Source organism: Schistocerca serialis, chromosome 12, assembly GCF_023864345.2.
Source record: "Schistocerca serialis cubense isolate TAMUIC-IGC-003099 chromosome 12, iqSchSeri2.2, whole genome shotgun sequence".
Classification (NCBI taxonomy): domain Eukaryota; kingdom Metazoa; phylum Arthropoda; class Insecta; order Orthoptera; family Acrididae; genus Schistocerca; species Schistocerca serialis.
In genome coordinates this window covers 135,508,064-135,521,488 of record NC_064649.1, presented here as the reverse complement: position 1 = coordinate 135,521,488, position 13,425 = coordinate 135,508,064, and the positions used below count along the sequence as shown (strand labels likewise).

At 39.8% G+C, this 13,425-nt stretch overlaps 1 protein-coding gene across 1 annotated transcript; it reads right to left on the bottom strand.

The window, feature by feature from the left end:
- Window positions 1-1,046: 1,046 nt before the first annotated feature.
- LOC126428449 (uncharacterized) lies at window positions 1,047-5,819 on the bottom strand. The gene is made up of 3 exons (XM_050090384.1): window positions 5,608-5,819; window positions 5,279-5,404; window positions 1,047-1,305 (listed from the first exon to the last, which is right to left on the bottom strand). The coding sequence occupies exons 1-3, from the start codon at window positions 5,686-5,688 to the stop codon at window positions 1,081-1,083; spliced, it is 432 nt and encodes a 143-aa protein (XP_049946341.1). The 5' UTR covers window positions 5,689-5,819; the 3' UTR covers window positions 1,047-1,080.
- Window positions 5,820-13,425: the final 7,606 nt, after the last annotated feature.

Genomic DNA, 13,425 nt, shown 5'->3' with positions numbered 1-13,425 from the left:
GTAGTACAGCTAGCATTAGGATTATTAGAAACTTCACGAGTCAACACTACAGCATTCTTTATCTACATTTCCCTTTTTGCATCTGTCATTAGACTTTTACCATTAATTTCCATTAAATGTTTGAGATTGCATTTACTGTTGGTAAAGTTGCTGTTCAGCTCCATGAGGATATGCACATAAATCAGAAAAATGATCTTGCTAAACAACTGATTTCTGATTCAATTAGCAGAAATATTACCTTTAAATTCGAAGCTTCATTTTCATGTTAAGTGCAGTAAGTGGACAAAGGACCTTATAACACTTCTCGCATTTGTGTCTGGTTACCCTTAAAACAGACTTCTCAAAGCAGTTCAACAAAGCATTGTAAACATATGTATAAATTAAATCTCAGAAGAACTATACAAATATCTACATCAATCCACCTCAATAGAATTTATGTCATTAGCAGAAGATTAATTATTTGTAACTGGTCATACCATTGCTGAAAAAAGGCTGAAATTTGTTTTTCAGAGACAATTAAATTTTCTCTCTTAAGCCTTTCATAAAATTTCAGGTGTGAGATAAATAGAAGTCTTACAGCAGGGAAAAAACGTTCATTTTATCAATATTTCATATGGCAGTGGAATGATGTGCTATAAGTAAATGACATAAATGAAGTAATGGAATGACAATTTTATAATTCAATGACTGGCATATTTCTTTATTGTATGTTGCACAACAAATAAAGATATTGTTGGCCAAGATGTTAGTGGAAATTAAAGGGAACTTGGAAGAAAGGAATAAAGTAAATAATTTTAAATACCATTTATTTTTTGTATGTCATGAAAATCACAAACTTACACAATTTCACTTTCACTCGAGTTCTGCATTTGTATCTGTAGATCTTTCAGTTTTGCTTCTGTTGTTACATTAACAAGGTCTCTTATTAACTGCATTCTGATTTCATTGCTCTTGGTTTACTTTGCAAGGTTACCAATGAATATCATGCAGCTATCCATAGTTAGCTCTGCCAAGGGTTGTTGGCGGTCTTGGGTGGCACATATTTTATTAGCTATTACCTCAGCAGCACTCTTGTACCCATCACCAGGCCTCTTCCTTCTTCCATCCCTGCTTTGAGTGGCATGGGTAGGTGGTAGGTGGTGGTGGTTGTGGTGGTGGTGGTGCTGTTGTTGCTGCTGCTGCTTCTCCACATTGTTCCCCAATGCGTACATCGTTCAGCACATCCACATCAAGACTATAACAGCCTTCGATGTTTTGATGTGGTGATGGTTGTATATCCACACTTTGAGAAGAGAGACTGCATGTCTGTAAATTGCAAAACATTCTGAAATTTATTGCAATACTATAACTGAATGAAATGCATAACATCCCCTGAACAGTTGAGCATACTGAAGTTTTGTAAATAATGTAAGAGACAGTTACTACATAAGCTGAAATACTAAACACCTTTTTCCAAAGCTGTTTCACAGAGGAAGACCGCACTGCAGTTCCTTCTCTAAATCCTCGCACAAACGAAAAAATGGCTGACGTCGAAATAAGGGTCCAAGGAATAGAAAAGCAACTGGAATCACTCAATAGAGGAAAGTCCACTGGACCTGACGGGATACCAATTCGATTCTACACAGAGTACGTGAAAGAACTTGCACCCCTTCTAACAGCCGTGTACCGCAAGTCTCTAGAGGAACGGAGGGTTCCAAATGATTGGAAAAGAGCACAGATAGTCCCAGTCTTCAAGAAGGGTCGTCGAGCAGATGCGCAAAACTATAGACCTATATCTCTGACGTCGATCTGTTGTAGAATTTTAGAACATGTTTTTTGCTCGAGTATCATGTCGTTTTTGGAAACCCAGAATCTACTATGTAGGAATCAACATGGATTCCGGAAACAGCGATCGTGTGAGACCCAACTCGCTTTATTTGTTCATGAGACCCAGAAAATATTAGATACAGGCTCCCAGGTAGATGCTATTTTTCTTGACTTCCGGAAGGCGTTCGATACAGTTCCGCACTGTCGCCTGATAAACAAAGTAAGAGCCTACGGAATATCAGACCAGCTGTGTGGCTCGATTGAAGAGTTTTTAGCAAACAGAACACAGCATGTTGTTATCAATGGAGAGACGTCTACAGACAAAGTAACCTCTGGTGTGCCACAGGGGAGTGTTATGGGACCATTGCTTTTCACAATATACACTCCTGGAAATTGAAATAAGAACACCGTGAATTCAATGTCCCAGGAAGGGGAAACTTTATTGACACATTCCTGGGGTCAGATACATCACATGATCACACTGACAGAACCACAGGCACATAGACACAGGCAACAGAGCATGCACAATGTCGGCACTAGTACAGTGTATATCCACCTTTCGCAGCAATGCCGGCTGCTATTCTCCCATGGAGACGATCGTAGAGATGCTGGATGTAGTCCTGTGGAACGGATTGCCATGCCATTTCCACCTGGCGCCTCAGTTGGACCAGCGTTCGTGCTGGACGTGCAGACCGCGTGAGACGACGCTTCATCCAGTCCCAAACATGCTCAGTGGGGGACAGATCTGGAGATCTTGCTGGCCAGGGTAGTTGACTTACACCTTCTAGAGCACGTTGGGTGGCACGGGATACATGCGGACGTGCATTGTCCTGTTGGAACAGCAAGTTCCCTTGCCGGTCTAGGAATGGTAGAACGATGGGTTCGATGACGGTTTGGATGTACCGTGCACTATTCAGTGTCCCCTCGACGATCACCAGTGGTGTACGGCCAGTGTAGGAGATCGCTCCCCACACCATGATGCCGGGTGTTGGCCCTGTGTGCCTCGGTCGTATGCAGTCCTGATTGTGGCGCTCACCTGCACGGCGCCAAAGTCGCATACGACCATTATTGGCACCAAGGCAGAAGCAACTCTCATCGCTGAAGACGACACGTCTCCATTCGTCCCTCCATTCACGCCTGTCGCGACACCACTGGACGCGGGCTGCACGATGTTGGGGCGTGAGCGGAAGACGGCCTAACGGTGTGCGGGACCGTAGCCCAGCTTCATGGAGACGGTTGCGAATGGTCCTCGCCGATACCCCAGGAGCAACAGTGTCCCTAATTTGCTGGGAAGTGGCGGTGCGGTCCCCTACGGCACTGTGTAGGATCCTACGGTCTTGGCGTGCATCCGTGCGTCGCTGCGGTCCGGTCCCAGGTCGACGGGCACGTGCACCTTCCGCCGACCACTGGCGACAACATCGATGTACTGTGGAGACCTCACGCCCCACGTGTTGAGCAATTCGGCGGTACGTCCACCCGGCCTCCCGCATGCCCACTATACCCCCTCGCTCAAAGTCCGTCAACTGCACACACGGGTCACGTCCACGCTGTCGCGGCATGCTACCAGTGTTAAAGACTGCGATGGAGCTCCGTATGCCACGGCAAACTGGCTGACACTGACGGCGGCGGTGCACAAATGCTGCGCAGCTAGCGCCATTCGACGGCCAACACCGCGGTTCCTGGTGTGTCTGCTGTGCCGTGCGTGTGATCATTGCTTGTACAGCCCTCTCGCAGTGTCCGGAGCAAGTATGGTGTGTCTGACACACGGGTGTCAATGTGTTCTTTTTTCCATTTCCAGGAGTGTATATAAATGACCTAGTAGATAGTGTCGGAAGTTCCATGCGGCTTTTTGCGGATGATGCTGTAGTATACAGAAAAGTTGCAGCATTAGAAAATTGTAGCGAAATGCAGGAAGATCTGCAGCGGATAGGCACTTGGTGCAGGGAGTGGCAACTGTCCCTTAACATAGACAAATGTAATGTATTGCGAATACATAGAAAGAAGGATCCTTTATTGTATGATTATATGATAGCGGAACAAACACTGGCAGCAGTTACTTCTGTAAAATATCTGGGAGTATGCGTGCGGAACGATTTGAAGTGGAATGATCATATAAAATTAATTGTTGGTAAGGCGGGTACCAGGTTGAGATTCATTGGGAGAGTAATTGGAAAATGTAGTCCATCAACAAAGGAGGTGGCTTACAAAACACTCGTTCGACCTATACTTGAGTATTGCTCATCAGTGTGGGATCCGTACCAGATCGGTCTGACGAAGGAGATAGAGAAGATCCAAAGAAGAGCGGCGCGTTTCATCACAGGGTTATTTGGTAACCGTGATAGCGTTATGGGGATGTTTAATAAACTCAAGTGGCAGACTCTGCAAGAGAGGCGCTCTGCATTGCGGTGTAGCTTGCTCGCCAGGTTTCGAGAGGTTGCGTTTCTGGATGAGGTATCGAATATATTGCTTCCCCCTACTTATACCTCCCAAGGAGATCACGAATGTAAAATTAGAGAGATTAGAGCGCGCACGGAGGCTTTCAGACAGTCGTTCTTCCCGTGAACCATACGCGACTGGAACAGGAAAGGGAGGTAATGACAGTGGCACGTAAAGTGCCCTCCGCCACACACCGTTGGGTGGCTTGCGGAGTATAAATGTAGATGTAGAAGGGATAACTTCTATTTAAATTACATTTTGTTATTATAAAAGTGGGGGGGGGGTGTTCTTTGCCCCAATTTCAGGGAAACTGAGGCAACTTTTTCCCTCTGACAAATTTGATCAAAATAGCTCCACAATATTTTCATTGCTGTCTTTCACACCTGAAGAAACTTGGGATGAATCTTAACACATTGAAAGGAATACTGCTTAAGAGATTAGTGTTGTTACAGTGGGTATGAATGCAGACAAAAGCCAAGAGCACACCAATATGCAAATTACAATGCACACAAAATCTGAAAGAATTCCAGTAATCCATAACAAATGGAACATTTGCTAAGAATGTCACAAAATGCTTCTGAATCAGTAAAAGGTACTAGTAAACAACCTGATAGAAGGAAGAAACCAGGCAGTGCTTGATTATTCTAGTGATGAAGACCTATCATAAGAACAAATTGCAGATGAAGTTCAGATGAAGACTGGGAATCATACAGAAGAAATAAAACCATATCAAAACCACAGAGAAAACTGACACCTATCCACAAGCAAATTAGGCCTAATCCACAATAGGGCTACTTTGCTCCAGTTTTTAAAAGGTTAAAAAATTTAAAAATTAATCCCTTCAGGGTTTACTATGGTTCTTAAATAGCTTCAAACAGAATAACCTCATTTTCAAAAGTAATTTTACAAAACTACTATCCACTACATGATTCTGTATGAATAGCTACGACAGTGGAGCACAGTATTCTAATTGCATTTTTAATATGTCTAAGACTCATGAAATTCAGTTTTTGTCTTAAGTAAATAGGTAACTAACCTCTTCACTTTCATTGTCCTCAGTCATGGAATGTTGAGTCAGGGCTATGGCTGTGCTTTTTCGTGGCAAGCAATGATCCGCCAAAAACATTAACTTCTCGTAATACCATAAAGATGGTTTGTATATCTGAAAAATTGTAAGTTCATATTAACATAGTAAAATGTACGTGGGAAAGCTACATCGTAATCCATTACCATTCAAGATTATGTGCTTTCAAAAATCGGGTGAATATTCAGTGTGATATTTCTAGGAAATAGTCTTAAATGTGTTCGATTTTTGCAAGTAGTAGGTTTCTACATTCAACACAAAATTCATAGTTTTGTACTTACGTCGTTCATCCCAGCGCCACTGCTTTTCGTTGATTTTACTTTGGCGTGCTCCACTTTAAACTGAGTTCGTAGATTGTGCATTTTGCTGTAGCACTCCTTGCTCGTCGTGTATGGTCGAACAAGACACACGGCACTTGCAACTCTTTCGAGTGCCTCTGCACGCAAGTGTTTATTGTAATAATTTGTGCTTTTCACGACGTACAGACACTGTTCTTCCCTATAAGCACATATCAAAGTTTCAATCGCTTCCTTGGACCACTGCACTGCCATTATTTAATAATTATAATTATAATAACTTCCTACCGCACCTCACAACAGCAGAAAAGCAACTATGAACAAAGGCTTCCAGCTCAAGCTTTCCGCGTCTGACGTCACAAACGAAACGTCTCATGATTGGCCAACGCAGGTCGCACGCAGGGAACCTTACAAGAAAAATAGCACCGGACCTATCCTGGAAATCTTACAAGGTTCCCAGCAAGGTAGCCCACTAGCAGACGACGGAACCCGCAAGGCAGCCGTCGCGCGAGCCAGCTCGGAAACGGGAAGCCTAACAGACACATCATTGTGGTCGAAAACCACTCGGAAGTGACGTCAAAATGACGTATATACAAACGCGCTGCACACTTGTTGACTGATCGAGATCTGTGGACGAATCGAGTTAGCGGGAAAAGCGTCTGCTTTGTTCTTCACTGTCATACTAACCGTGTATTTTGAGTGGTTGTGTTTTTGCTATCGAGCAAAATGTCTCAGGTGTATGAAAACATCTTTCGTGACGCTCTGAAAGATTTCAGAGTTCCAGAGGATGGCCTGATTTCAGGCTATTGTAATTCGTTGGAGGAGGTAATAATAATTTTATGTTAGAATTGGCTGGCAAAAATATGCGCCTTTAAAGACATTAGGAACTCTAGAAAATAACTTTTTTCTGCTGCCAGTTAAGATTTCATTTTAATAAAATTTACATGTCGCTTTCTGCGATCTGATTCCAATTTTTATGTGAGTTTTTTAATGTATTATGCAGTTTTTTCTTTGTTTTCGTTGTGAGGTGCTGCATTGTTACATTACCTTTACTGTAACATATACACGTGGAATATTGTAATTAATGATCGCTGTTTAGGAAGTTAATGGCAACTTTGTTTCAAAATTCGCCGTTTGTGAGTTCGTCATCTATGTATTACAGTAAGAGAAACTGAACATTGCAGCAGCTCAAGCACAAACGTCGTCTCGAGTAAATGGCATAATTTAGAAGACACACACATGAAAATGGGACAGGGCCTGGGAACAGTCATGCAAAAGGAAAATAAAAAGCAGTATATTTGCAGCTAATGTCATTGCCAGAGCGTGGGCTCTGCATTCCACATAAAAGTGTCCTGCATTTGCCCAGGAATTTTACGTCGTTCTTTCTAATTGCAGTATCAGCTCCAGTGCATAAGTGCACAAATCCATTACTGTTGTTTTCTTTGCGCTGGCACTGAGCTGAATTTCATTGAGGTACTGAATTCAGAGATTAGCTAGAAAACTGTCTATGCAGGCATATGGAGCTCTGTAATTCAAATGACTGTAAGATCCTTAGTTTCTCACCAAAGTTTCAGCAAGGTCAGTGACATCAACTATGAAACAACTTTTTTCATCAATAGCACTGTAATGAATGCAATTTTATGCAAATGTTGCAACATGACCATGTTTGGCCTCCCTACTGAATTCTGAGCAAAGGTGTATTGTTGATGGATGCTGCGTGAGAGCTTTTTGTTCAGGATACCATTGCTCAGTAATAACTGTCCGCTTAATTAATACATGTTACGATGTTTCAACTATTACCACTGCTTAGGTGGCTGCTTAAGTATGTGTGGATAATGTTGGAACTCTATTGGGCTTGCTGGATTATATTGGTAGACAAAGTCTGTCAGGATCTAAAATTTTCTCAGCACCACACTGAAATTTTGATGGTAACGTAAGCTGTTTTAGTCTTTAGAAATGCTCATTAGTGAATATGGGTCCTCATAGCGTATAGAATGTTATGACACTTTGAAGCCCTCAAAGTTAAACTTCTCTTACAGGTGTTCTTTCACATCTACACTCTTTTCTTATTGCCCTGCTAGATTTTATTTTAATTTCTTCTATTGATCTGGATTTTACTGGAGATGATGTTGATGGGAGTGAGTTATTAAGTCATTTATTTATTTTTCTTAGTTTTTCCTCTCACAACATAGGACTTGGGATGAGGCAAAATGTCTTCTGGAGATATTATCTCAGTTCTTCTGCTGGATAGTGTTGACTTCTCGAGGAGGAGAAATGTTGAGGTCTGCATCTATAACCTTGTCAGGAATACCAATTGTAGAAATAGATGGCAAATTATTTTTAAGTTTGGAGTGTATCAGTCAAATAAGCCTTAAGTGCTGTATTATTTCTGTTGGTGATAAGGAGGAATTCTGGCTAACCAGCCCAGATCGTGATTGATTTTGCTCTATTTGTCATTAGATAATTTCCTGTATCATACAATAACTTAAGTAAGACTTCAAGACAAGAAGTCATAGCTTATGGCTTGTATGATGTGGCAGAGTATGCAAAATTATGCTGTTTTTTTTTTTTTTCATATGATGATTATGCAGAATCATAAGTTGTGGTCTTTGAGGGGAGTGTGTCATGTACGTAATGGAAGTTTCATGAATTCTGTGAGCAATTTGTCGTATCATGCTCTCTTTCCCAGGTCTTTGTCACAGATTTCAATCCCTTTGCAAATTAATGTGCCAAGATGCTTGCAGATTTTGTGATTAAGCTTAATGGATGTTGTATTGAAGTAATGTAGTCAGAGGTCTTCCACTTTTGTTAAGAGTTTGACGGCTGAAAACTTATATTTTTCAATTGTAGGAGAGAAATCTTTTTGTAATTTTTACAAAAACTATTTCATGGATGTATTAACCAGTTTCAACTTTCATCAGTTGTACTGGGTAATTTTGATTGGTGATTGTCTTATTCTTAGTATATAAAACCTGGAATTCGTAGTATGCATAATTATTATGCTTAATAAAGCTTTTGTTGACATAAGGCAAGGTGTGCTTGAAATGAGGTTAACTGAAGCACTGATCAGTTAACCTCAAAACTAGGTCATTAAACTTCATGTGCGCTTGGAAAATATTTTTCATCATCATAATCACAACTGAAAGAACATTTTATGGTCACAATTTTAACTGAAGTCAACAGTAACATAATTTGTGGTCAGTGAATAACAATGGAATAAAAGCAAAAGAGCAAACAAATGAACTCCCAATTTTGTTAACTCATCCATGGTTAATAACATAACACTTACTTTAGCTGTCAAAAACATCAGATGTGATGAAAGGCTGTGTACATTAAATAACTGAATTTTGTAAAGCCTAAAATTTCCCTCTTCATTCATGTTTCCCAGTTAACCTGCAGTGTAGTTACCCTCAGTTTATGCTACTGGTCACTTTATTCTCAGGTGGAAACACTTCTCGATCAGCTGAAAACTGTGGGGTTTTCATACTGCGTGAGAAGTAGTCGTTTTGAAGAGCCATCTTCAGATGTTATGAAAAGTAAGTGGACTGCTGCATTAATTACTTTCTGTGGTTTACCATTTTAGTTGGTATATGTATACTTGAAGGAAGAACTTAGTTTGCTGGAATTAGGGATAGTATATATACTTTAAATGGACATTTCTTTCTAAGCTGCACTAACAATTGATGGAATTGACTCTTTTTGTTATTGTTAATAGTTGTTGTGATATGCAAGGCAGAATTGTATTAATTATTTTCCTCTGTGTTGACTTGTTTGTCATTTATCCATTTTCACAGCCATACATTCAGTAATTTTTACACACTTGCATTTGATAAAAGGCTGATTAAAATTATTAGTTGGTTGACAATTCCTGTCGGAGCTGGTTTCATCCAGAGTGCTGAATGCGTTAGGTCCAAACTATCTCTGTTCGCCATTTTCTGACTGCCACAACAACTGATCAAACCACTTCCATTTTCTTGTCGACTTCCTTTCTCGATGTGTTTGAACGCCATGCAATCATTTGCTGCCTTCAACCAGATTGGCCTTAAACATTTTAAGACAGTAGGCGTAACTACCTATCCTAACAATATCTTTATGGTGCTAGAGCTAGCTTTAGCATCGTAACATAATGTGAAAGGCTGATCTGGTTGGAGGCAGCACATGATCGTTGGGACCAAATAATCTTACATTAGTGTAATGTAGAGTGGTAGCGTAGTGCAACAGATAAGAAACATTCCTGATCCATATACAGTTGTGGATTTGAGTCTTGACAGATTCTTTGATATTTTTTATACCAATATATATCAAAATTACTTCATTATTTTTATTCAGTTAATAGGTTTGGATGCAGTTTTATTTCTAACACTCTGCTGTGTCATTTTCGACATTGTATTTACTTTTTAACTCCTTATATTTCTTCTTCATATCATTATTTCATTTGAAATCAGCTTGTCACCTATAACATGTAACTGAATACAAACCAGGACTGGTCATCAGTTGGTAATTTGGCAGTCCATGCAGCTTGTGTGAGGACAGTTTCAGGTGCCATAATTAATGAAAGGAAGAAATTAGTTTGTTTTAGCACTGAAATACAATTTTTTTTCCCTTGAGTTTGCTTATAGAGAATAGCTTCAGCTAGTTTCCTGCCACATGCTTAGTGTTGTATGTTTCACCATCAAGCCAGGCCAGGCAACAGCATTAGGCGTGAGGCTCTGCTGCGACTGCCCGTGGTCAGTGTATTAATTGTTGTGAACAAAGTACGATTAACAGTTCTTCTGTAGAATGCTGACAGCCATTTTCTAGGATATATTGCACATCATGTTACGGTTAGGTTATCAAATGAGTTTAAATTCTGGGATATAAAATGTCGTATCTTCCACAGTTATGCCATTGGTCACTCCAAAACCAGTTGTCAGCAGAGCATGTCATATTCATGTTATTTTATAATGGCCACTTCCAACACTGCACAGAGTTACATGTATATGTCTCCCATCCTTTCGTAATCCCAACCTGTGCTCTGCCTGTACTGAGCTAAACCTACTTTTTTTTAACATGAAAATTAAATTGAACAGCACTTGCTGAGTGACCTGCTCTGCTTGTTGCCTATAATACAGCAGCAGCCGGTGTGCTAACACTTCAGCAACAAGTGACAGATGCCAACTAACAAATAATTTTAATTAATCTATACTGCTGTGTTCATGTTGAAATGGTTTCTATGGTTTTCGATAATTGTGGTGTTGATATGTAAAACAGTAGTCAGCTCATTGAACCTATTGACAGGCATGTTTAGCTTTATTGTCTTCCTAGTTAGGTTTATTTTTTGTAATTCCACATTTATAGTAATTACATTTTTCTACATAAGTGTTCTTCACATCGCCTTTGTTTACAAAGAATATTAATTCCACATTTATTGGAACCACAATAAAGCACTTCAGTTGCCCGAAATCAGTATGGTATCCTCATTGCACATGGCAGACAGTTCCATTTCTTTGATAGATACGTGTGACATCCTGTAAAATTTTGCTCCAGTACTATGTAAAGTAGATAGACAATCTGCTTCCATCAGTTCAGAACTTTGACAATACCTATCAAATGAATGAAATGTTTTCTCACATTGTATTTAGTTAATTAACAATAACATATGTAAATTATTTAACATTTCTGTGAGAAATATATTAACTGTTCCAGGTAAAACAAAGCATTTCTTCAAGCAAATGCAGGGACATGTCCCTATCCCCTTTTTTGGTTGTGCATTTGCAGTGGAGAGTGTGTGGTCAAGGCACTGTGTTTTGGGGCCAAAATACTATAAAAGTAAAGAGTCTAGTGTACCTGAGCACTTGGTAATATCATGCTGTGTTAGGATAGACTTACTTTCCATAAAACAAGTTCGTTACAGGGAAAGTTTATTAAATAAATTTTATAGTAGTTCTTTACCCTCTTTAGGAAGACCATGTGACTCCTCGTAAGAGATTGAGGATCATGGATACTAGAAAATCCAACTGCCCAGCAACTTTAAATATTAAGTGTATAAGGGTGTATCCTGATTACAGTATGCACTCAGCAACTGAACACAGGGATACCAAAGCAAAAGTAAGTATCCAGTTTGGGTTCTGCTTGGAGAAAATTTTATGTGATCAGTTGACAATATACTTTAAAATCTATTGTTTTTAATGCTCTTAATTAAATAATTGATACATTTTTGTCTTACAGGTTCTTGCAAGTCTACAGAAAGATTTGGCATTACCATGCCCGCCTACGAGCTACCTACGTTATTATTTGACTGCTTCCCCAGCAAGTGCACACACACATGCTACTGAAAATGTTGAAGCAAGTGGGTACATACATCCTTCACTTGTAAAGGAAATCAAAAACTTAGTACTCAGTGGAATGACATCTCTCAAAGTCATTAAGTTGGCTCTAGATAGATTTGTTGAAATCAATTTCACTGGGACACACATACCTGGTCAAATGAATACTACCTTTTACCCCACAGAGAAAACTATTTACAGTCACATTTATCGGACCCTTTATGGTACGAATAAAGTATTGTTTGACGAGACTAGACTGCAGAATCAGGTTGATGAGTGGCACAAAGACTCGAGCAATCACATGATTTAGTATAGACATTGTATGCGAGCCAATGGAGAAGTGAAACCATTACTTTTTTGCTATCAGAGCAGTTGGCAGAGAGATCTTTTGAAGAAGTATGGGGGTAGTTGTTTGTTAGATGCAACATACAAAACAACAACATATGATATTCCTTTATTTTTTATAGCTGTGAAGAGTAATGTGGGCTATTTGGTTGTCGGTTTTTTTTTTCCATTCAGATTGAAAATGCAAGATCCATTCATGAAGCACTAGACATTTTCAAGGACTGGAACAAGGATTGGAATCCCCTCTATTGGGTTACTGATTTCTCGGAGTCGGAGATAAATGCAATTGAGCAAGCAGTCCCTCAGACAAAAGTTTATTTGTGCCTTTTCCATCGAAAACAGCCATGGGGAAGATGGTTGAAAAAAAAAAAAGGATAATCTACGTGTACCAAATGACATGAAGACATTTCTGGATATGTGGCAAGAAATTTCAGAATCACCAACGGAGAGAGAATTTAGAGATCGCGTAGAAGAGTTGCGAACGCATGAGGTTTCTCGGAGAAACGAGCGTGCATGGCCATACTTTCAACAGCAATGGCTAACGGTATGTGAAGGATGGGTGAAAGCGTATGAGGACAAGGGCAGATTTGCAACCATTGACACTACAAATTGAGTTGAAGCCATGAACAAGGTTGTAAAACATTTTTTCCTTAAACACAATTCAGACAGGACTTTAACTGGGGTTACTAAGGTTATAATAAACCAGTTTCTTCAAAGCCTAGTTAGAAAGTACTGTCTGCAGAATTCTGCCATCAAAGCTTATAACAAAGATGTTCCACTGTTTTTGCATAAAAAAACAAACAAGATTGTGAAACATGTCATGCAGCAATATGCATCAGCGAAAGTTGAGTTAACTGCAAGATCAGTGAGTAGGTGATTGGATGGTTCATTTTGTGTGGAGAGTGCAAAGTCCAAAAACTGTAGTTATGTTGTAAACTTTGATATACCAGATTGCACATGTGAAGATTTTCGGAGATATAAATACCCATGCAAGCATTTCTGTGCAATCTTTATTTTTTACTCAGAGTGGGGTTTTGATAAAATGCCAGAAAGTTATAAGACTAGTCCATTAATCTGTCTTGATGAAATGTATGGGTGGGCTTTAGAAGTGGCTCTTTAGTAATTTCATATGAAGGCAGTAGTAGTGACGAAG